This window comes from Hippichthys cyanospilos, chromosome 2 (assembly GCF_059441005.1).
Source record: "Hippichthys cyanospilos isolate Australia breed blue-spotted pipefish chromosome 2, RoL_Hcya_1.0, whole genome shotgun sequence".
NCBI classification, from domain to species: Eukaryota; Metazoa; Chordata; class Actinopteri; order Syngnathiformes; family Syngnathidae; genus Hippichthys; species Hippichthys cyanospilos.
In genome coordinates, this window is record NC_142370.1 from 5,142,234 (window position 1) to 5,166,860 (window position 24,627).

At 39.8% G+C, this 24,627-nt stretch overlaps 2 protein-coding genes across 5 annotated transcripts; both read right to left on the reverse strand.

The window, feature by feature from the left end:
- Positions 1 to 656: 656 nt before the first annotated feature.
- On the reverse strand, positions 657 to 13,785 carry LOC148426965 (T-box transcription factor TBX19-like). 2 transcript variants are annotated; one of them, XM_088408184.1, is made up of 9 exons: positions 13,692 to 13,785; positions 12,108 to 12,310; positions 9,953 to 10,214; positions 9,047 to 9,181; positions 8,075 to 8,136; positions 7,911 to 7,969; positions 3,685 to 3,837; positions 1,518 to 1,605; positions 657 to 1,431 (listed from the first exon to the last, which is right to left on the reverse strand). In XM_088408184.1, exons 2-9 carry the CDS (start codon positions 12,308 to 12,310, stop codon positions 1,413 to 1,415), a joined length of 981 nt encoding a protein of 326 aa, XP_088264310.1. In that variant the 5' UTR covers positions 13,692 to 13,785; the 3' UTR covers positions 657 to 1,412. The 2 variants fall into 2 exon arrangements, with proteins under 2 accessions (XP_088264310.1, XP_088264309.1); XM_088408183.1 differs by having other exon boundaries at positions 657 to 1,453.
- A 738-nt stretch (positions 13,786 to 14,523) lies between these two features.
- LOC148426966 (vesicle transport protein SFT2B-like) lies at positions 14,524 to 20,397 on the reverse strand. Of its 3 annotated transcripts, none has more exons than XM_088407626.1 (8): positions 20,208 to 20,397; positions 18,296 to 18,385; positions 17,905 to 17,990; positions 17,747 to 17,828; positions 17,566 to 17,601; positions 16,925 to 16,983; positions 16,208 to 16,237; positions 14,524 to 16,113 (listed from the first exon to the last, which is right to left on the reverse strand). In XM_088407626.1, exons 1-8 carry the CDS (start codon positions 20,277 to 20,279, stop codon positions 16,077 to 16,079), a joined length of 492 nt encoding a protein of 163 aa, XP_088263752.1. In that variant the 5' UTR covers positions 20,280 to 20,397; the 3' UTR covers positions 14,524 to 16,076. The 3 variants fall into 3 exon arrangements, with proteins under 3 accessions (XP_088263752.1, XP_088263751.1, XP_088263753.1); XM_088407625.1 differs by having other exon boundaries at positions 18,296 to 18,411; positions 20,159 to 20,397; XM_088407627.1 differs by having other exon boundaries at positions 18,296 to 18,411; positions 20,208 to 20,317.
- Positions 20,398 to 24,627: the final 4,230 nt, after the last annotated feature.

Sequence of the window (24,627 nt, forward strand, 5' to 3'; positions counted from 1 at the left end):
CTCGTTACTCGTTAGTATGATTTGTTTCCAGGTGTGTACTCGCCCTCCATGTGCCACCCAATCATCTCCCTCTGCCTTTTGTTTCTCCCCAGCTGTTTCCCGTTTACTTGTCTAGTCCCTAGTCTGTTTAGGTCTGAGTTTGCTTTCGGTTCGTGTCGGGTCATTCATTGTCCTTGTCAGATTGTTGTTTTGCTCCTCATCAGAATTACCAAGTACCAAGTTACCCCGCGGCGCTTAGTAAAGTCTTTGCCTCGGTTCGCCTTAGTTTCGCGTTTCCCTCTTCGAGCCTGCCCCCGTCTGCTGTTTTTTTGTTCATGTCCTTCAGATTGCCACACTTCTGTTGATACTTTGATTTTGGTCCTACTTTTCATTAAATAAGTAAATGATAAGTAAATGAGTACAACTTGCTTCCCGATTACCTGCCTTTGGGTCCACCGCTACACACCACCATGCCGAACCATGACAGTGTGAACGGTTGTTTGTGTGTGTGTGCTCTTTGTTTGGCTGGCAACCAGTCCAGGGTGCCACCTACCCACTTGCCCGAAGTCAGCTGGGAAGTGTGTGTGTTTAAGATACAGGCACAAGTGCTTGAGCTCAAAGTTGTTTTATTTTGTTTAATATCATTAGACATTTCATTAAACAAGAACATGGGAAAGTGCTGTGCAGCAGCTAAACTAGTTTGAACAAAAGAACACAAATCACAATAAAAAAAAGAACACTTTGCAAACACTTTTTAAGTAGGGAAATGCAAACCTCTACACAAAAGCTTCATTTTTTTTATCAGATAGATGGGGTAGGCCAATTGTAGATGATGTAAAAAAAATGCTTATGTGAAATCCAATATGTTCAGGTTTGTTTTAATACATATTTCTCTTTTGTTGTCCCAGACACTGGCGACCATGTCCACATGACATTCCGCAAGGCACCAAACCCGAATTTGTTCCTTTGCATGGCAACAGCCCCTATCGGGGCATGGATGTGTTAAAAAGCACTTTATAGAAGTCCACTCCACTCAACCCAATTTTTTTTTGCTAACCAATAAATGCACACATAATTTAATGCATCCAATTTTAATGGCAAAAATCGGATGCAAAGTTACAGGACTCTTGAAAATGCAAATGCTCTGTGTGCCAAATTCTTGACAAGAAGATTGAAGAACACTTAACCCACTCCTGATTCCGAGCTACCAATCACAACACCAACACAACACGTTAAAGGAGAAATGTAGAACATTTCCTCAACAATGAATAGATACCCACTGGTTAAAGGTGACTCTTGGTCAATCTTTTAAGAGAGACTGAACGGGCCAGGAGCCCATCGTGCTCCACCATCTTGAGTAGTACTGTGAGGGTGCACGAGGCACTCGCTGTTGATTGGGCCTTGGAGAACTGCACATGGTGAAGGAGAGGAGCTCATCTCACTGCAGCCAAACTTCCACAGAGAAGAATACAGGCTGAACACACAGAAATGCTGATATGAAATAATGATATCAAATAGGGCCGGGGAGGGGGGCTCACCTAGAGCTGTGAGAGCCTGTTGTAGAGATGTTATTGGTTGCAAATTGGGAAGAGGTGGAGCTCCATCCATCTGAATATAACTGATCATCTTGAAACATAGATGGGAGAAAGCGCATACGTGTTAAGTCACAAGGAAGTCTCCAGTCTCAAATGTAAAGTGTCGAGCAAGTCCTCAGTTACTGTGACAAACATCAGGCAAGTCAAGTTGGACTCCCCACTAAATTTCAAGTCATTATTTGAAATAAGCAAATGCTAAATTAAACAGATAGTAGTTGAGATATGTAGTGGTGCTTTATGAATGAAACGACTTCTGAGTTGTCTTTTACTGGAGTACTATATAGTATCGTTGAAGGAAATGCCACATTTAGGTGACAAGTTGATTCATATTGTAAAATCCTCATATCCATTCCAACTCACCTGGACCACGTCTAACAGAATCGTAATCTCACTGAAACAAATTGTCACATTACAATAAACTGTTTCTGAATCGTATCACGCCCGTGTAATGAGGTCAGTGTTGGGCAAGTTACTTCAAAACTGTAATGCATTATTTATGACTTATTACTGTCATTTCAAAGTAATTAGTTACATTACAAAATTACTCGATTTGAAATGTAAGGCATTACACCACTGTTGTATTACTTTTATGTCACTCTCCCCGACATAACTTAAAATATGGATTTGCCATGCTAAATGTAGCTCATTACACATCCAGTGGAAGCTTAGCTTAAGCCTAAAAACAGTTCAAATGATTTCATCTGTATTCTATTGTAACCCTCTAAAGACAAGATACAACATCTTTTTTAAAATTTTAATCCCTTTATCACTTAGCTTGAAAGCACGGCAATGCATTGTTTTTGCTTCACGCAGAAACAAATTGTGCATTCCTCAATTTCAATGTTAATGTTCGAATTCCAGTTCGGTCGGCTAGGTTTGTGACGGACGTTTCAAAAAGAGATGGTTTTGGTGGGGTTAACGTTTGCCGCTAGCCTACATCATCGTTATTGTGTTTAACATATCGTTAAAGATGAGTTTTTGTATTCTTCATCTTGATCCAGAACTATAGAGTATTATTAAAAGCAATTGTACAGTGAAAATTCGGGTTAGCTTACCTTGTCATGGTTGCGAACACCACTTTTAGGTTAAAAATGCATTGTAATGCATTGCTTTACTCTCATTTGTCCCACGTATAATACTATTTTTTGTGTAAAACGCATCACGCTACCACGTTACAGCAAAAAGTCAAAGAAATTGATAGCTCACTAACACATTGGCATTGAAAAAAAAGGAAAACATGAAAATCACAGCAGGTTATTCAATTTCATTATTTATAAAAGATAGAATGGTTCAACCCAACTTGTCACGTGCCACCTCTCGTTACCTAAGTTAATGATGTGTTTATGTGAACAGACCTCCACGATCATCCCACAAGTTTCTTTTGTTTTGTGGACAAATATTTATCTACAATTATTTCTTTTAGAGGACAGGTCTGACAATTCATGGATCATTTTTTGGGGGGCAAATATTCATTAAAAATTAAGTTAATGATTAATTTTTGTCAACAGATATCTGCTGTCATTCCTAAAGATCACACTTTCTGTTGAATATTTTTCTGTGGACAGATATTTATCTAGAATTATTCCTTTTTGAGCATAGGCCTGACAATATATGTACTGTATATATTTTGTGAACAAATATTGATTCAAAATGAAGATAATGATTTATTTTTATGAACATATCTTTGCTGCAAAAAGATTATGCTTTATGTTTAATGTTCTTTTATGAAAACATTTAGAATTATTAATTTTTGAAAACAGCTCTGACACTTGCCACCTCTCGTTACCTAAGTTGATGTGTTTATGTGAACAGAGCTTTTTTTTGTGGACAAATATTTATGAATAATTAACTTAATTCTTTTCTATAATCCAAAAGAGGACACTTTATGTTGATTATTTTTTGCGGACCAATACAAATGAAGTTTGAAGGGTTCTAAAGTTTAATAAATCAAACACCGATGGCTTGTTTGAAGTCTTCTTAAAAAAAAAAAAAAAAAATGCTTGCTTTGCTTAAGGGGTACTTGGATGAAAACATATTTCACAGGGGGTACATCATTGAAAAAAAGATAGAGAACCACTGTGTTAAGGCATCACTGTATTGTTTTCCTTACCTGAGGGGGGGGAGCGGCGTGCCAGGTAGTGATAGGGTGAGTGTAGCCCGGCATAACCGCGGCGCCTGTAGGCACGTCGATGACGAGACGGAGGTGGAAGGCTGCTGCCATAAGGAAAAGTCCCATCTCCACCAGGCAAACACAGAGACCAACCTGATGGGATTGTGGCAGAAGTCACAATTCACCACCACACGGCACTTTCGGTCATTTTGCCTGTTCTGACTATCGGCACAAAAGCTGTCGCTTTGCCCAGTAAAGGTTTTAAGTGTTGGGTACTGTATTTTCTGCACTATAAGGCGCACCTTCAACGAACGGACTATTTTTTTTTATTTTATATATAAGGCGCACCGGATTATAAAGCGCATATAGAATAGAAACTACAGTAGAGGCTGGGGTTGCATTTTGCATGCACTTGATGGAGCTGCACTACAGAGAATGTATTAAAAACAATCAGCTAAGTCAGTCAAACTTTATTCATACTGTATAATATAAGCGTTCTCATAACTCCCAAAATGAATAAACAGCTGTTTTATCTAATCAAGAATTTCAAAGAATATAATTATTATCAAATATTAAACAAATATTTTAATCAAATTGCACCCAAAAACCTTCAAATATTTTGTTTTGGTGATTTAAAAACAGTGCTATTTTGCGCTCGGTATGGCGTTGTTGAGTTTACAAACACATGCATTAGTTTACTTATGCAGTCAGCATCCATCAGCTTTTTTTTGGAGGTGCGGTCAGGAAGTCGATGTGTGTTCAGGATAGAATGTAGGCCGTGCTCATTCAGATGACTCTCTCATTCAGGAATCCTTCGAAAGCAATCACTGTAGGTTTTTGTGTCTGGGACATCGTTGTTGCCACTTGCAAGCTTCAAACACCTTTTATATGCTCATACTCTTGCCAACGATCTAATTAGCATATGAAAAGATTGTGGCCATGCTTGTTTAGCATCGCAATAGCTAATGTTAGCATCGATGCACATCCCGTCGCACGGGTAATTTGTGGCGCGTTGTTTGTTTGGTAACGGCTAATGCTTATTTAGGTTTTACTTTGAGTTTGACTCTACATGTTCATGAAGCTCACTCCACTAAATTGAAAGAAAGTAGCAAGACGCTCAGCTCCATGGCTTGTGAGACATCACATTGGGCTTGCTGTTGACCAGCGCTCACGTACTTGTATCCAACATGTTGCGATAACAGTACAGTCATATAGATCGTTTGATTTGAAGTCCCCAACCAACGGCCCCGTCCGCAGATCGACGAGTACTGAGCTGCATGGGCCGCACCCGAAATAATGATGTTAAGGAACTGATTGCCCCTCTAACAGTTCATTCGTTTGTGCCTTGTTTGGCTTGATCTTTGTTTTTTGGTGCCACCTCTGGCCGCTATTGTTATCACATTTTGTAATGAGGAAGGACAGTGTGGCTTCAATTGAGAGCAGTCAGTCACCGTCACACACGTTGTTCTGTCTCAGTGAAATCTGGCTGACGAATGTCTGTTAATTGTACTTTCTTTTGTATGTTAAGCACATGTGAAGAAATTGACAATAAACTTGACTTTGACTTCTTTGTAAGGATGTTATCATTTATGATAATATGCCGAAAATTAGTTTGTTTGTTCAGCCAAGAATTACAAGCACTTCGCCAAATAGGACCAGTAATTTGACAAACCATTTAGAGCGATGCCATAGCAACATTATGTTAGCAAATTGAAAAAATGCGGAGGATTGCGCTCTCTCGCTGAGGGATGACACGTCGACATCAAGAGCTAAGAAGATTTGTTAGGGGATATGCTGGCGCTTACCACAGTGGATTCACCAGCATTTCGAAACCTTGTCAGCGAAATCCGTCGCAACTTGCAATAATGACAAGGTGATTTTCACTGTACAATTGCTATTAATACAGTAGTGTATCAATACTTCTGGACAATGTATATCAGATGATACAACAATGATTACAATGGAGAGTTTACACTTGAAATACCATTTTATGATAAAAGAAATCTCGGGAAGAGGTTTCCAACTGCCTGTGTGTTGACAACAACAGCGCCGGGGTGCGCTTCATGTGTTTTACGGCGCGTGCCTGTGGAGTTTGAATCTACTACCGCCCCACAGGCACGTTCGCGCGGTCATGAAGCGCACCCACAGTAAAAGGCACACACACACACACACACACACACACATTGTTGGGGCAGAGAGAGACACAGTACGGAGCAGATGTTCGCCAGACCGTTGGAAATGTCCCTAGTTTTCTCATTCATCCGTCCATCCATCCATCCGTTTTCTTACGCTTATCCGGGGTCGGGTCGCGGGGGCAGCAAACTCAGCATGGAAGCCCAGACTTCCCTTTCCTCAGCCACTTCATCCAGCTCTGCCGGGAGGATCCCAAGGCGTTCCAAGGCCAGTCGAGAGTCATAGTCCCTCCAGCATATCCTGGGTCGTCCCCGGGGCCTCCTCCCAGTGGGAGATGCCCGGAAGACCTCACCAGGGAGGGGTCCGGGAGGCATCCTAACCAGATGCCCGAACCACCTCAACTGGCTCCTCTCAACGTGGAGGAGCAGCGGCTTGACACCGAGTCCCTCCTGGATGACCGAGCTCCTCACACTATCTCTAATGCTGCGTGCGCAACGAACGCGAACAAGGTGAAAAAGCGGACAGTTTTGTATTCTAGTCAATGGAGTTCGTGCGACAGGGCGCTATGGCACGTCGGGCGAGGCGATGGACACGAATGGAGTGACGCAAATCGCCGCGTGACGTCACGCGAAGCTGCGTGGCGCGCAATTTTGCCTGTCGCGTGAAGTTAAAATTTTTAATTTTTTTTTTGCGTGTCGCGTCGCGACAGCCAATCAACTTTGGCATCGTTCACCATCTCACGCAGGGGGCAGGAATGAATCATGGCGACCGCTTTGCGGTCACCGGGAGCTATCCAATGGCCAGCTGAGCTTTCAATACAAAACGGAGCCAAGCAAGAGCAATCACCTGGCTTGTAGAATGGCGTAATTGAGAACTTGGGACAACTGGTATGTGCAGCTTTTGCTTCCTTTTTTAACAGCTGTTGGACCGTAGTTACTGTGCCAAGATAACAATAGTGCAGCATTGACCGCTCAGTATTAAGTACGGTATCGGCCAGTTGATTTGTGACATTGAAACTTTTTTTTTTTTTTGGGAGACGAGTATTGCCACAAGTTGAGGGACACACAGTCTAAAAAAGAATAATGTTGCTGTGGGAGAAAATATTGGCTCTGCTACATCTCAGCAATGCTCTTCTTTCCGAATCTACCATAAAGTGCACAGTAAGCTCGCTCCGCTCTACTCCCCTCTCTTCCCTTCCCCTCTCGCGACCGAAAAAACCACAAGACAAAAAGTACATCAGCGACTGAAAGCCCCGTGAATGAGCGTAGCGACGCGAATTTTCACGTTCGATGTGACCGCCGCATAAAGGAGAGCTCGGACAGCCTGCGGAGGAAACTCATTTCGGCCGCTTGTACTCTAGATTTCTTTTACAATAAAATTGTATTTCAAGTGGAAACTCTCCATTGTAATCATCTTTAATCATGTACAAATTAGACTTTAATTCGACATCTGGGCCGCTGCTAATATAACCGAAGCTGCACGAGACTTGAAAGAAAAAGGGGAACAGTTCTGTTGTAAATTTCTCGTTGCCGCTGGGTTGATGTGCATGAGGGTGGATAGCATTCGTGCATGTGTAAGCAGGGGGATGTCCTTTGCGTGCTCTGGTTGGAGCGGGCATGTTTACATTGTATTGGCGGGTGATGACACCACACGCATTAATAGAAATACGGTTCGCTTTATTGTTTTGGAGTTTCCACGTTCAGTTGTGAAGTTGTAAGCAAAATAAAAGCCACGTTGTTGAGCCATATGCGTCCCAACGCTCTTTGATCTGAGCTGCTTTGTGAATGAGGTGCTCCAGCGCAGCCTATGCAGTCTCTCTCTCTCGCTCCCCAACAAGTTCACTACTGTACAGTGTATAAGGTTTAAAATTTTAAGATTTAAGTAAATATGTGTACTGCAATAATATTTGTATATTAAATAATATGAATAACATAAAGACTTTTCACGTTTAAAAAAATTCAAAATATTTTTTGTTTATTTTTTATGTGAAAAGTGGGGGCGCTACTTCACGGCTTTTCAGCTATTGCATAAAAGTAGGTTGTGTTCTCTAATAATGTTTTGTGCACCATTAAATACTGATATTAGAAACTCACATGGTGGAATTACAACCTGACTCCCTGTTGGCTCTGCCAAGCTCTGTGCACCTGGGTTCCTGGGTTCAGCAGAATGGTATAACAACTGTTGTTAAACATACAGAATGCTAACATCCAATGCAATCCAAAGACAAGAACACAGGAAAACTTCAGTTCAGCCCCACCTGTCTTTGGTGTCCAAGAACGCTTTAGCGAAGGGATTATGTTTGATCTTCAGAGCTGTGATCTGAACAAAAAACACATTTCATTTCTCTGGTTACATTTTACATATATACACACACACACACACACACACACACACATATATATATATATATATATATATATAGATAGATAGATAGATAGATAGATAGATAGATAGATATATATATATATATATATATATATATATACAGTATATATATATATATATACAGTATATATATATATATATATATATATATATATATATATATATATATATATATATATATATATATATATATATATATATACAGTATATATATATATATATATATATATATATATATATATATATATATATATATATATATATATATATATATATATAAATATAAATATATAATCTACGTGTATATATATACACACACACAAATATAGATAACTGGAATTGTAGGGGTCAGTACACACCTCTGATCAACATCAAATAAATCCCAGGTGTTCTCATAGACCTTTCCGCGCATTCTTTCAATTTATTTTGACCATAAGCCTGAAAGTTTTCTTCTAATCCTGATTGCTATTCAGAACTGTTGATAATTTCTTCCACCATGTGTAAGGCCCCGGTTCCAGCTGAAGAAAAACAAAAGCCCCAAAGCACGATGTTGCCACCACCCTGCTTCACTGTAAGCATAGTTTAGTTTTAGCGATGAGCCAAAAATGCCTTGTGAAAACGGACCATACCAGATTTTCCCTTTATGTGTTTGGGAGATTTTTTTGATCCAAGGTTGGTATTTTTGGCCATTACTCCAAAAGATGTGTTCATTGCACACAAAACCACTGACATTTGCTTATCACTAAAATAACTAATTTCTTCCTTCTTCCTTTGTCCCCTTTAAGATAACTTCAAACAGGTTTTGAGGTTTATGATGATATATCATGCCAACAGTATGCCATACCTCTTCGTTCTGGTAAGCGGTGACAGCGATGAACTGAGTCTCTTTGAAGGACACGTCTGAAAGTAGACGATGTTGCGAGCCCACACACACGATGTGCAGATGAGGCTCGTACTTATGAAGTGACTTTAACATGATCTGGGAGACAAACATAATAACACACGGGCTTTTATGCCATTAGACTAAAGCATTTTCATTTTTTCTTTTTCAACCACTTTTCTTTGGATAAGCCTCTAACAAGGTTAAAAAGATCAAATTATTATCTCTTGGCCCGCCAGGAAAATTGAAAAGAACAAAAACGGTCCTTTTTAGAGACTGGCATAATTGTCGTCGTTGCTGTACGTCTGCCTGTGTATAAGTACAGGACGTTTGAGTTCCAGAAATCCAACATTAGTTTTAGTAAATGTGGAGTTTTTGAGTTTAGTTCCCCTTCGCTCTCATCTCTCTCAGACATCATGCGTAAATTAATTGCCAAGTAAAAACCATAATTACCATAATGCACAAATGAGATGAGCAATTATTCAATTACGACCCAGCTTCCACACTGCATTACCGCCATTTGAATGTGAGGTCTCCGTGATGACTGAGAACCTCTACACAGGAAGTGCATTAAACCGTAGCCAACCAATTAAATTGTGTTTATGGCGTTCCCGTGGTTACGAGGGGGTCGCAGGTGAAGTGTGTGAGGAGAGCCAGTGAAGTGGATTATTACAGGTGATGTACTTTCTCCCACTCAAGCAGCGCAGCAAAAACACAACAAGAGCAAAAATAATTTAAATAATTATTCTTATTATGAGTGCTGTATTATCCATTCTTTGAAATCTCTGAACTGCGGCATGTGGTGTATAATGGTTAAAATACCGACAAAATGCAAAAAATACAAAGAGAAATCGCCTCTACTTTACATACCTGTCCTGCATTGACCTTGTTGGTCAGTTTGACCTTGTTAAAATCCACAGCCGCTTTCATCCAATGAGCTCCAAAGTTGGGTGAGTCTGGGTGGATGTAGATGCTACCATGGCCCCGCCCCTCCTCGTGACCCGCCACCACCCACTGACCATTGACAAACTTCCAGCGGCAGCCGTCGGCCGGTAAGAAGTCGAGCAGGATGGAATACATCGATCTTGGGTCCAGACCTGACACGCTGACCTTCAGGACAGGAAACATGCGTCTAGACAAACACGTGACAAACATTTCGTTGAGCATTTGGTTTAGTCTTTGTAAGTATTGTTCATACCATAGGTCAGATATACAAGTCAGGTTGCATTGTGGTCAAAACACGGGCTATTATATGAATAGGCGAACAATGTTGCTAACTTGGCGTAAGCAAGAAGTGGAGCTGGTGGCTTGTCGCTCACTAAACACCCACGCTTACCAAGTGTTTTTACTACAGCGAGAGAAGGATAGCAACATAAGATGGCTGCCCCCTGACTTCAGCTGTGATGGGCCATTCGTTAGACCATTCAATACAGTGGGCCCCCATGTTACGAGATTAATCCGTTCCGCGCTTGGGCTCGTAAGGCGAATTCACCGTATGGCGGGCAATCCAAACCGCAAACAGCTGTCAAACAGCTAATGCGTTTAGAACCCCAGGTAAACACATCAAAATTGTCCATACATATTCAAAATAGGTACCAAAATAGTATCGTAAGTGCTACGTACGTATATATAATATACATGTATACCATCAGAAAACATCATAAATAAAAAATATAGAAAGGATTTATTGACCTTTGAGTGGCGCTTGCTATGCCCATATTCCCTAGTAAGGGTAGCCTAGGCTAGTCTAGCTTCGTATTTCTTGATTATCTCCAGCTTCGTTTGACATAAATCATCTTACTTCTCTCTTTAACATCACTAGCAATCTTGGGACCCATGGCTAACCCATTCAAGTTTGAATTAAGAAGCAAAATACACTATGAATACGGTTATGTAACAACTCACAAAAGAACAAAACTTTACCGTTCCGCCATTTTGAAATGAGTGAGGCCGACCGAAGGCCGAACGGCATCTCCGTGAGGAGACTCCTACCAATCGCAGACCAGCATTGTAGAGACTCGTTGCATGGAGGCATTGACAGCAAAAGAAAATAAGTGCAATTACCTAAAAAGGCCGGCAGATGGAGACAAAACAACACAAATACAGCCAACCCCCTAGAGTCATGACAGTTGTTTTTGTCGCAAAGCGAGGAAAATACATTAAAGACGGTACAAAAAAACTCAGCATTCCACATCGCAACATGGAAAAAAACGTAAGCCGAGGACGCTGTAACCCGGGGGTCGGCTGTATATAAATCCGTGCGACCAAAGGAAGAATCATGGTTGGATATTGCGCTGCTTTCTGTTCTAAATAGTAAATCCTTGGTGTTAGCTGCATGTTGACCAGAGTAGTTAGGTTATTATTACTACTATGTGTGACCACGAACGTCTTCGTGTTTTATATCTTCCTTCTGCTTCCTTCAGACAGTTGCAAGATCATTTTGATGTACGTAGTTTTTTAAGCACACTAGCAAGAAGGTGGCTACCAGCGGTAATGCAGGACAGTAATCAAACCATACATTATCTGAAAACAAAGCCAATGACTGAACACGAAGGCCTGGCAAAAGAAAACCATATTCAACCGGTTACAAGCTGCACAAATGCAACTAATGTACAGGTGTACCTTCTTCCGTCAAACGGAAGATTTAAGAAACAAAGTAAGTTTAAAAACGCATCACAAAGAGGCAAAAAATACACAATATAAGTCACAGGACTAGAATTGACCAAAAAATAACTGTGATTTGTAGTCTGAAAAAACACTGCAAGTGTACCATCTGCTATCTAGTCGAATAGCTCGAGGTTATTGCCGTCGCTGCACATCACTGGAAAAGATGAACACAAATTCATTGAGACTAAATCATTTTGGAGCAATGATCTATTCCCACAGCACAACCAAAGATTTCTAACTTTGCTGCAATGTAGTTCACAGCTTTATCTAAATAATATACATTCTTGTACCGTATTTTGGAAGTTGTAACCCTCCTCTATATCTAATGCAAATGCCTTCAATTTAGAAGGCTACTCACCGGCCTGTCTTGGTGACTATCATCTCGTTAGTGACGCGCTCGAACTTTCTCCACAGATCGGCATCCTCCAGGACAACTTGTAGCCCCCTTTCTGTGGGGTCGCCCCTCTCGTGCCCGACCAGAAACTCATTCTCCACTGCTGTCAGCAGCCGAGATATGCAGCGTTCTGACGTTTCGCCGTTGTCCTGTTGCTCGTCCTCCATCTGCTCAACACCATTGCATAAGGTCACAACGTTGTCATAGAATTGTGTCCATATCTCATAGGTAGAGTGGCATATGGTCCTTGTACTAGCTATATGTTCATTTTCGGATTCCCTATAACCTTTTACAGGACCTTCAATTGTAAGGCTCCCTCACACCTTGTACGTTTGATATATTTTCTTTATTGACCTGTTGGTACAGCAGGTTACATTTACTTAACTGTCCGTTACACCAGGCAGTGAGAGAACTCAAATCAAGCAAAGGTGTCTTCTGAGGGGATATTTAAATAAATAAATAAATAAATAACACACGTTTATGATATTGAAAATTACTTAAACCTTTATACCCTAATTTCCAGACTTCTCAGCATTTTTTTTCCTCTCAAATAATATCCTACATCTGACTTAATATATCAGTGGATCATGAATAAAATGTGTACAGACTTTTATTTTAATAATAACACTTCAAAATGTCTGTCACAAAACCTCAACCAAACACACAATTATGTGCACCTTATTGCAAAATAAATAAATAAAATGTAGGAAGAAAACCATTATCAACACTATTATACTGTATGCAGGGATTTTTAGTTGTCCCATCCTGACCACGGATGCGGACCTACATTTGTGTTAACGTCAAAATCCTAAACAGCAAAAACTAAATGTGAACACAGAACTTCTATAAAACAGAAGACACTAATGTTTTCAAGTAAGTAGCTTTAGTGCAGCGTCTTGAAAACTAAGCTCGATGCCTTGCTGCATACAAATACACCGTACTCTTGGACATCATTTGACCATTTAGGTATTAAAAAGAAAGATGCATGGGCCAAGACAGTCACCTGAATATGTCGGTCATCTTGGAATGTAAAATGATCCGAAAAATGAACATTTGGTCAGGGCCAGGCGACAGTGCAGTCCTATGAAGCTTTGTTGAAACACTTCAGGAGTTTCTGAGTTCATATTCAAAAGAAAAAGCATTTCTGACGACAGACAGTCGAGCCTATAGGCTCAGGTGACCGCAAAGTAAAACAGCTATTAAGTATAATAATACAAAAATAAATACAGCGCATTTAATGAACACTAAATATAATAAAAGGAAGTGTAAAATGCTACCCCTAACCCTAATCCTAACCCTAAGAATGTCTCAAGCGTGAGAACCACAGAAGAATTATTCAGGTATTCCTCCTCCAACTGGGACAGATTATGCATGAAGAGAGTGTGTTTCCATGAGTACATTCAGCCTATAGACAGCATAAGCAATCCAATAGAAACTACTGGAAGATTTATCTCATTTGAGGATACAGATGATTGTGAATGAAAAATTGTTAATTAGAACAATTTTCTAAGCATCCCGCAACATTTAAGAAAAAAAAGTCAGACTTACCTGAATGTTGAAAAAACTGCCAAAGGAGACTGGCTTAAAAAAGATGAGCTTTAATAAGTGGTTAGGTAGAGATGAGATGAGAGAAAGCGCAGCAAGCGACGGAGCACAGTCAGATGGATAAAGCTCCTCCCTCGCCACTCTCAACTGAATAGTAAAAGCTGCAAACACACATCAACAATTACATTCCATAACTTTTAACGAATAGCCTTGTATTTCTATGAATACTTCATTTTTTGACCGCGATTTTTTTTTAATCAAATAAGACTGCGTACACTTCCCAGGAAAAAAAAAAACAAAAAAAAAACTTGTTAAAAACTGAGAATTTGTCTTCCTACTTTCATGTCAATGCCACTTGTTTGGATGGTCCAACGGGATGAAAAGGGATGACTTCTTCTTGAGGGAGAGATTTTCTTTTTCTTTACTAAAAGGCAAGTGTCGATGGCGGTGACACACCAACACATTTAAATGTCAGATGTGAACATTGAAGACAAGCGCACACACACATCTGGTAGCGGAAGCATGAAACTGACCAGAGGTCAAACATCTGGAAAACCACGACACCCGATAGGTGCATGTGTGAGATGTGTGCGTGATTTAATCAACAGGGAGATTTAGTGGCTTTAACCTGTCATCAGGCATAAAGACAGCGTGAACAAAGGCGGCAGGTAAACATCAGCAGGTCACACAACAAGATTTTACCGAAGAAACTGAACATCTTGAGTATTGTAGAAAAGATGTCTGCATTGAGTAAATGTTTTATTTATTTTTTTCCCGGACATGTCCCACGTCGACCTCTTTATCACTTCACACATATTTCACCAGGCAGTGAGCATAACATTTTTGTTATTTTATTTTTATTTTTTTTTTTACAAACAAATATAAATATTTACACAAAAAAAAATACTTTGAAAGATCTGGACATTGAAAAGCAGAATGCAGAAATCTAACCCACCAGCAATCAGGTAACATTAAGCTCAACCCCACATATTGCATGCATCAACAGTCTATGCTCTTTAATGAATCAGCAAATATGAGACTGATCATCAAAAACCTGAAATCTAAAGACCTGCGCTGTAATGTAAAAAACATTTGTAAAACTAGTTGCGTGTGAATGTGAAAACCGAAGGGAGAGGCGTTGAATGACGAAATGATGTGGAATGTTTGAATGGCTTGAATCTGTGCAGTATTCTGACTATTACAAGGTCGGAACGGCTTGAATCGGCCTAATAATTTAGACGATACAAGGGAAAAACTGAAAAAAGTGGAATTGTGGGAAAATTTTGAATTGTGGGAAGAGGAAAATACACCCATGGAATATCGGCAATTAGGGGAATCGATTTAAGTTGGAACAGTGTAAATCGGATGAGTAATGGTGAAGGAGGAAGGTTATAAAAATTAGGTGAGAACAGTGGTAATGAATGAGAAAGTAGGAAGTAGTAATGAATTTTTGGAATTTGTGAATATTAGTAATGATGAAAATGTGAAAGGAATGAATTGAATGATGTATGTGTGAAATGGGGAAATTTCAAATATAAAATGTTCAATATGCCATTGGAAATGAGTTATGAATTATTACAGGTGAAAAATATGGAACCATGCAAAAATTTTAATGTTTATAGTGATTTATTGGAACGATAGAAACGGTCCCTAAGGCAAAATGAATGAGTTAAGTGTTGATGTGTAATGGGAAAAGCGCAAAATGTGAAATGTTAAATCTCCCATTGGATATGAATATTGGAATATTAAAGTGTAATATGGAATTATGAGAAATATTAAAATGTATGAATTTTTGGAATGATGGGAATGATCCATGAGGTGAAATGAAAGAGTTAAAGATTATGAATGTGAAATGGGAAAGCTCAAAATGTGAAATGTTAAATCTCTCATTGGGAGATAAATGGGGAATCTTCCCAGTTGACGATCTATAGTTGTGTATCAATTTCTTGTATTAGTTTTCCGAGCCAAGTTTGGTCATTGAATGCAACATTCGTATCCAGTTAGCGGTTGTCATCGCGAGACGAGTTGCTGTTCTATGGTTGTTGTTTGGTACTCACGGCTCACTGCACGGATACTGCTAAGCGCTGTCTGTGCCCGAGCTAGAGGCCAAGAACAACGTAGAGTATAACTTAAAGAACGTTCACTCGTGATTGTAACTTGTGTGCGTATTGGAGGCAAGTAAAGTGCACAAAGGAAGAGCTTTTGTCGTGTGTGTGTGTGTGTGTGTGTATATATATATATATATATATATATATATATATATATATAAACAAACAAACTGGTGAACAACTAACACAAGGGATATGCAGACACAATCCACCTCCAAAGAAACCGCACCTGAAGCCTGGTCTAATGAATTCCAGCAACCAGAAAGGTATCTTGAACATTTTAGAAGCAGATGGAACATACTTTGATGATTCCGTCCCTGAAATACAAAATGACAACAAATTTCCCTTTGATGTTTTGACACACACATAGTATGGCTTGATTATGTGTGCATGTTCATGTGTACGTATTACCTGGCAAATGGGATGTATGACAGGCCATACCTGCAGTAAAAAACAGAATTTTCATTCAATTGTAAGAAGCTGTCTCATTTCCATTTGTGTGTGTTTTTATGTGCCCCCGAGGCTTGGGAATGGACAGCATCTTGGAGTGGGGCGGGGGGAATTCACGGGAGAAAGGCAGTTTGGGGTTAAGGAAAATGTGGTTTTATTTATTCTTCATATTTATTTAATACACACCAATCGGAACAGCACTCCCAATTTTGTTGTATACCAGCTATACAATGGCAATAAAGGCATTCATTCTATTCTGTTCTATTCTATATTCTGCTGGCTTTTGACAGAAGTGGATGCGTTTTGCTCTGCTGTTTTTGTCCGTGCTGTTCTATGTCAACTGTCGTTGTCGTCTCCTGCAATATTCTATTCTGAAAATCTAATCATGGAATTTGTGAACTTGGCTCTCAGCCCTATCGTTCAGTGGTTAGACAAAAAAACAAAAACAAAAAACAACAGCAACATTACAAAGACCTTCTATATCGGAACCTTGAGAAATGTGAAATCTTCTACACTCAAGGGGAGTCTATGACGGACAGTCAATCTGACAGTCTGCCCACCTCTGTACATTAGATTGATTGTTTTGTTATTATTGTTGTTACCAAACTTAACTGGCAATCCTGTACATAACCAAAATAACCATATGCCACTTCACGTATGTGTGCACCCAAAACTTACCAAGTGAACGCCACAAACTGCAAGACACAGAACAGCAGTGCAAGGCCGTTGCTCCTCCACTAGAGGGAGACAGAGATCACTAAATGTATGCACCGTATTTCGTTGGGCCTGCAGGCCAAAATCGGCCCATTTATTCTAAATACCGTTTTGGCCTATAAAATGAAATCTTTTTTTTTTTTTTTTTCAATTTTTTGTTATTTGATGGATTGAAACATAAATCACAGCATAAATGACACCATTTATAGTATGCCGACATGCGTTTTCTCTGGGTACTCGGTCTGCCCCCACATTGCAAATACAGGCCTGTTAGGTTAATTTAAGCCCCCACATTGCAAATACAGGCCTGTTAGGTTAATTTAAGACTACGTTGTCCTTAGAGGTGGGAATGTGAATGATTGTCCTTGTACCCAGTGATTTGACTGGTGACCGAACCGAAGTGTACCCCGCGTTTTTCCAATGGCAACTGGGGTAGGCTCCAACTGATCTAAATCCCCAATGAGGTTAAGTGGTGCAATAAATAGATGGGTTGACTGAGATAGCCTTTGCTGACCATGCATAAGAATGACTTTAACTATGAGCACTACAGTGGATCCCTGGATATGTAGAGTTAAATGTAGAGTTAAAAGAGTTAAATGTCTCACCCAAAACGCTGAACACAACGTCAGTACCAGACACACCTGCATAGAGACGGGCAGGTTATCACCAAACTGACCTCATACATATCGCCAACCTGTCACATTCTGAGCATGTAACATTGCCCAGTTTTGAAAAGTAAAGTTGATGACGATCACAGCATGCACGCGGGAGGAGACATCATCTCACCAACATGACGATTGTGGCCAGTGCTCGTTCTTTAGCACACATGTTCTTTAACTGTCTGCACGGTCCTACCAGGAACAGAGTGCTGAAAGCACACCCGAGACAGGCATGTTGTACGTCGTATCAAGAAACCACAAATGGTGGGATTACACAGTGTTTACCTGGACAAAGCGCAGAGGTTTCCCACACTGTACAGGACAGCAAACACAGCGAGACCAAACCCGGGCAACCACAGCATACATGTGCCCTAAAAAAAAAAATCATGTTACCACGGAAACAGCAGCTCAAAGGAACAAGGTGGGTTGTTACCCATGAACAGGGGTGTCCAAAGTATTTGATGCGCACAGTTATTTAGTGGCCTGAGGCATACACTAGAATGTATAAACACCTTGTTTTCCAACAATCACCAACCATCAGGTAAGGTACAACTCAATTCTGTCAGGTGTGCTGGCATGGGTTGGTATTGCACTGTGATATTTGGAAGAAAAAGTTTGGACACCCCTACACTACCCAGCCCTAGAGGCTGGCTGCATCCCAGCCACATCCACTCACCAGAATGGAGCACAGAATCCCCAAAAGGAAACAGAGCAGGAAGCCTTTCATCCTTGTGCCCCAGGACAATGTTGATGCCTGATTGGCTCTCTGGACAGATGACATCATCATTTTAACTAAACACACAGAGGTCCAAAAAAGTTCATTCACATTACACTCCCATTTGAGTATTTCAAATGTATGGTAATTACTACTGCAGCGGCAGAGTGGCTTTCACTGTTGCCTTAAAGCCAGAAAAACATGTTAGCTTAATTCAATGTTTGAAGATTCTAAATTCCCTCTCAGGGGTGCATGTGTGTGTGTGAATGTTTGTCTTTCTCTAGTCCTGTGTTTAATGAGTGATCAGTGGGGTGCAGCCTGCGTCTCACTCATGGTCAAGTTTTCGACCATGATGAATTTTTGAGGTTACAGTGTGCAGCTAAAGAATGCTTGGTCAGTCATCTTGCAAAAGAAGACATGCCTAGGAGTGACACTGTATAATTTTCTTAGGGACAGTTTCATATTTCTGGCCTACAAGTGCTTGTCATGCAAATACTGCATTAGCTGTAACAATCAAAATTCAAGGGTATGATCGGTTCACAATGAAGCACATTTTCACTGTGGTATTATGTATTATGTATTATGTTTCGACTCAGGTTGTTGTAATTTTGGTATCGGGTTTAGTCCATATGAGTTATTTTGTCAAACAAAAATGTTTTGGTTTAGTTTATAATGGACTTGGTATCAGTTTTACTTTTTGTATACAGGTATATAACATATTTGTCAAACACATGGTAAAAAAAAAGCTCACAATATTGTGTAAAATTCTCAAATTACAATATATTCTCAAATGACTGTTTTGTTTTTCCTCCTTTTGTAGCAACGTACAACAAGAATGAGAGAAAAAACATACTTGAAATGAACTTGAAAAGCTCATCTGTAATATTAACTGACAAAGAAAAAAACTAAAGGACACATTGCTGGTAGCTTTATGAAGATAATTTATAATAAAATATTTTGCCAGCCAGTATGCCATGGAAAACTACACTTGTCAGAGTAGTTTCGATTTAACATGTTTTATTTTTATACTTTTATTATTAAGAAGTAATGCCACTTATAATCCTTTACGTTTGAGCAACCTTCTACTAACTATTTTTACTCATTTTTATCTATCACTGATAGATATGTGACCGTTTCACCAAATTAATATACTTCAACCAATGACAAAAAGTCCCATGAATTTGTATAAAGTCTCTGTAGCCCCACACGGAAGAAAGGTTTCATGAAACATGGCAGAGGCAAGAGGAAACGAGATCGTCCTGCCGTCATTAGAGGCAAAACATCTCAGATCTCATGTTCAATATGTTGCCCTTACAGACAACATAAAACAACCACCATGCCTTGCGCTGCACTTTACTCCACGACTGCCAAAAACTTCCACATTTCGGCTTAGAACACCACTTAAAAAGTGTGGGGGGAACTGCCGCAATTTACTCTGTTTTGGACAATATTTCGTTTGATCTTTTTCTACTTTATGTTCATGTGCTAATCTAAAAATAGGAAACCCGTTTTTTCCCCCATTAAGTAAATGTATTTTTCACTTATTTTTAAAATAACGATACTCGTACAAGTCTCATTTTTGCCATCGCTAGCCTCTTCTAGATTTTACTATCGTAAAATACTTTCTGACTCACTACTGACTCAGTACCAGGCAAACGATGGACAGATAAGTACATTTCATTAGGACGACTTAAACTGATGTAAAATGCGGAGTAGCAATGAAATGAACCCTGCAAACGAACAAACTCATTCCCAATTAAAACCGGTCTATATGTAAAAGGTGCAGCGTCTGGTCATTACATCAGGAGTTGAATTGTAGTTAACCTTTGGAAGCTAACAACAAGCTAAAAACAGCTGTGCCGTTCCACATCACCTCCAGTATTCCACTCCCGTCCGGGTTATTATCCTCATCTTCACCGCTTAGCACCTTCTTCAGTTTATCCATGAAGTTGCACTTGTTACCGATAAAGACAACGCCGTGTCTGGAAAGTTTGGGGAAGTGTTAGGTGTCGAAGATGATAAGAAGAGGTGAGACGATGTTTATCTCAATGTACCCAACAGGTGGCCAGCTTCCGCCTGCAGTTTCGCCAATGAACACCAGTGTCACTGTTTCCTCCACTTTAATAATTTCCCACTGTACCATACTGTAGTTTGTCAGACCTTTCTTCTTCCACAGAGGCATCTAAAGGACCCACTACTTGTACTTCAGTAGAAGCTCGGATATATGTGGAAAAAACATACCACCACCAACAAAACATTAAATGTTTAAAAAAAAAAAATACTTGCAATTGATCTTTCAGTGAAAACGAGGCGGGCGAAGCCAGGCATTTTTCATCAGGGTGACACACCAATTTGTTGAGGTGGAATGTGTTGTCCCTGTATGCATGCGTTCATCCGCAGCCAATTTCATTAAATACAATTAAAACATCCTGAACAATTTACATCACACACAATCAAACAAGAACGCGTCTAAATTAAAAGCAATATTATATTTTGCTCAGCTTTATAACACAACTTTGTCATTCCGTTGGTTTGGTTTGCAATTTTGTAAGGCTACCTCAATGTAGAGACAGAAAAAAAATGCGACAGGAGGACGACAAGACAAAAAGTAGCGTATAATGAAAACACTAACGGCCAAACACTAGGAAGATAAAGTAGACACAATGAGAGCCCGAGGTGGAACCCTACTCGGGAAAACAAAATTTGGGAAAAACAAATGTCGGGAAAAAGATCACACAAGGACAATGCTTGAGCTGGCAAAGAACAACCTGATGTCGCCCTGCAACGACCGCTTTAAAGAGGGTCCTAATGGCAGATTGGAGTCAGGTGTGCGACCGGTGACCGCCCCCTCGTGGATGACCGGAGAACTCCGCCGAAGAACAGAAACAAAATTAAAGAAATACCATATAGTAAAAATCAGGGGACAGTGAGAAAAGTTTTCCATGTACATATCCTGTGCTAATTCGTAAGCTAACATCTAGAGCTAATAATTTGATTCAGGTGAGTTAATGACAGAAGCATCAAAAACATGCAGGTTTGCAGACCTCGAGGACTGGAGTTTGAGACCCCTGATCTAGAGTGATTGCCACATTTGGCCAAATCCTTTTCTGCATATTACGATAAATTACTCATTCTTTCAAATGATATCTCAAAAGCACAATGACATCAATGTATACTAATTTTTCAGACGTTTAATTATACAGCTTTATATATGTGTTCATTTTATTTGACCATAATTTGACTTTTAGATACTACTGTATATCAATGGTTTTTCTGTCCTGTTGTGCCGAACACATCGCACAGCACCAATGGCTCTCAAATGTTGTACAAAAACTAAAAACCAAAAAGTGCCATCATTAATACACAACGTGTAGTAACCTAAATGTTCATCAAAAATAAGATGCCCAAATAACAACAACAATGACAACAACAACAACAACAATAATAATAATAATAATAACTGCACTGAATTAACGACTCAATTAATATGTCTTGTTTTTAAAAGAAATAAGCGCCTTGATGAAATAATAAAAAAAAAGTTCTTAAAGATTATTTGTAAATGTATTGTACTTAAGTCTTCAGTCACACGTGACACCTGCACGAAAGGAGTTTCCAGTTTTTAGGACTTGTTTGGCTGAATCCTATGAAAGTCTCAAGTTAAAGGGGTAATCTAGGACTGAAAGTACCGAAATTCAATAAATAAATCTACCATTAAATACTTAATTAAATGTGTCATTAATTAAAGACATGTTTTATTAATTAATTAATGAATTACTTAAATGTTTCATTCATCAACAAATATTTCAATAAATAATTCAATGTTTCATAAATTAGATAAATCAATGTTTCATCAAGTGTGTCCTTATTTTTATGAATCACCATACACACATACATACATACATACATACATACATACATACGCACGCACGCACGCACGCACGCACGCACGCACGCGCACGCACACACACACGTACACACGCACACACACGTACACATACATACATACATACATACATACATACATACATACATACATACATACATACATACAAACAAACAGTGGATCCCTGCCATATGAAATCAATCCATTTCGAAATTGGGATCGTTAGGCAAAATCGTTGCGGACAACAGAAATCTATGGTAATTAGCTGAAGCGTATAAAACTTCAAGATTGTACTTTGTTTACACATACTAAAAATTAGCAACAAAATAGTATAGTAAGTGCTACTTATATATAATTATTATTATATATAATGTTATATATAATTTTTATATAAATATTTATATATAGATTTTATTTACTTTTGAGAGACGTTGACTTGAGCCACTTACGGCCATAGTGATGGTAGCCTAGCCTAGCCTAGCCTTCTTCGTATTTCTTGATTATCTCCAGCTCCGTTTCCATACTAATCATCTTCTTACTTCTTTCTTAAACATCACTACCAACCATGGGACCTATGGTTAAGCAATTAAAATGCACAATAAATACACAATTCATCACACGAGATCAAGTCTTGAGCATATCGGCATCTTAGTGACACCATGACGCCGGCCAATAGCAGACCAGCATTTTCGGGATGCTGTGACGCTGACCAAGGGCAGATCAGTATTTTAGTGACGCCGACCAATAGCAGACCAGCATTTTTGTGACTTTTGAGTCGTACGCATGCACACTGACAACCAGGTTTGAATTTTGTAAGTGTTGTTGATGCCATTAAGCGGGAAAAATAAAGATGGGATGAAAAAAACGTAGTACTCCACTTCGGAACGTGAAACAAACGTAAGCCAGGGACGCTGTAAGCCAGGGGGAGGTCCAGTTGGCTGGATGGCAGAAGGTACAAAATTGATCTGTTTGTCCACTTTTTGCTGCATTTTTTTTCTGTGAAATGTTTGTTTGGTGAAAATGTTGTACTGTGAAATGTTTGCAGTAGTTCATTGGGTTAAGGTTGGGTAACAGCGCATCAACGAACACACACACACGCATACAAACACAGCCAATGTGTCCTGCATCCAAGTGGCTAATTAGCTTATGTTTACATGCGACGTTGACCCACTTCTCAAACATCTTCAAGGCGACCCCCTTCTACACTAAACAACAAGACGTGTGTTTGTGTGTTTGTGTGTGTGTGTATGCGTGTGCGCGCGCGTAGGTGTGCGTGTGTCGGGAGGGTCCCAGGTCACATGATCAAAACTATTCTGACCTGATTATGAAGATTTACGTTTCTTAGTTTTGGCTTCATACTGTTTCTAGGAGGAGAAAGGAGATGACGGGCCGCCTCCTGTTTCGGACCAGGTGGGCTCAGTCATCCGACACAAACTCACCTTTTCTGCTCTAAATCGAATTATTCAGCAATTGTCCACGTCGCTGCCCTCCTTCCCTTAAAAAGACCCTTGAGCAAGAAGACGCCACAGCGTTCGCTCCAGTTGTGCTCCCTGGAGACGTGCAATTAGAGTAGCTCTGTGTGTGTACGTGCACGTGTACATCATATTCATGTTTATGGATCCCTGAGGCCAAACATCTCCTCGGTGAGACGTCTGAAATTATGTTATTAGGTGTAGTTTGTTTTCAGACTAGAAGGCAAACTATTTTGAAATACAATTTCCTGTGTGCACCATACACACATGGTCTTTTTGATCAGCTGAAAACACAACTCACAGGCACTCTTGGGCCAGATCTCACGACAAAAGGAACAGCCCGCGCGCACTGACATCAACTGGTCCCAGATGAAGTCACACCATCCTTCCCCACCACAAATTGCACTAAGCCAAAGAAGCTCCAAATCTGTAACAGTTAAAAGATAACCTAAATCAGTTCCGAAACAGCCAAATTATTTCACGGATCCCCTGCAGTCAGGTCACGGACCCCCAGGGTCCACGGACCCCTCTTTGAGAAGCACGTGATTACAAATGGAACTGACATTGCCCACGACCGCATCATCATCACCCCACAATGCTGCCACCTTTCATAACATATCTATTGAACATTGGAACACAGTTGAGGATTGCTCTGTTGCATCTTTAGTGCCTCTTCATGTCCCCGAAGGCACCATCAAGGCAAAAATGAGTCCAGTCACATAGCTTGTCTCTAATCTGGTTTAAGTCACCAGTTTAGAGGGACGTTTTTTGACCAAGGACTTGCGTGGACTGATCTCAATAAGCCTGAAATGCGTCCTGGAGTCATTCAAATACCTTACCCCAGACACTTGCTTATTTTTGTGCACATATGAGAAAAACTGAGAAAAAAAATAGAAGAAAAGAAAAAAAAAATATGCCAAGTCAATTTCAATGCCAGC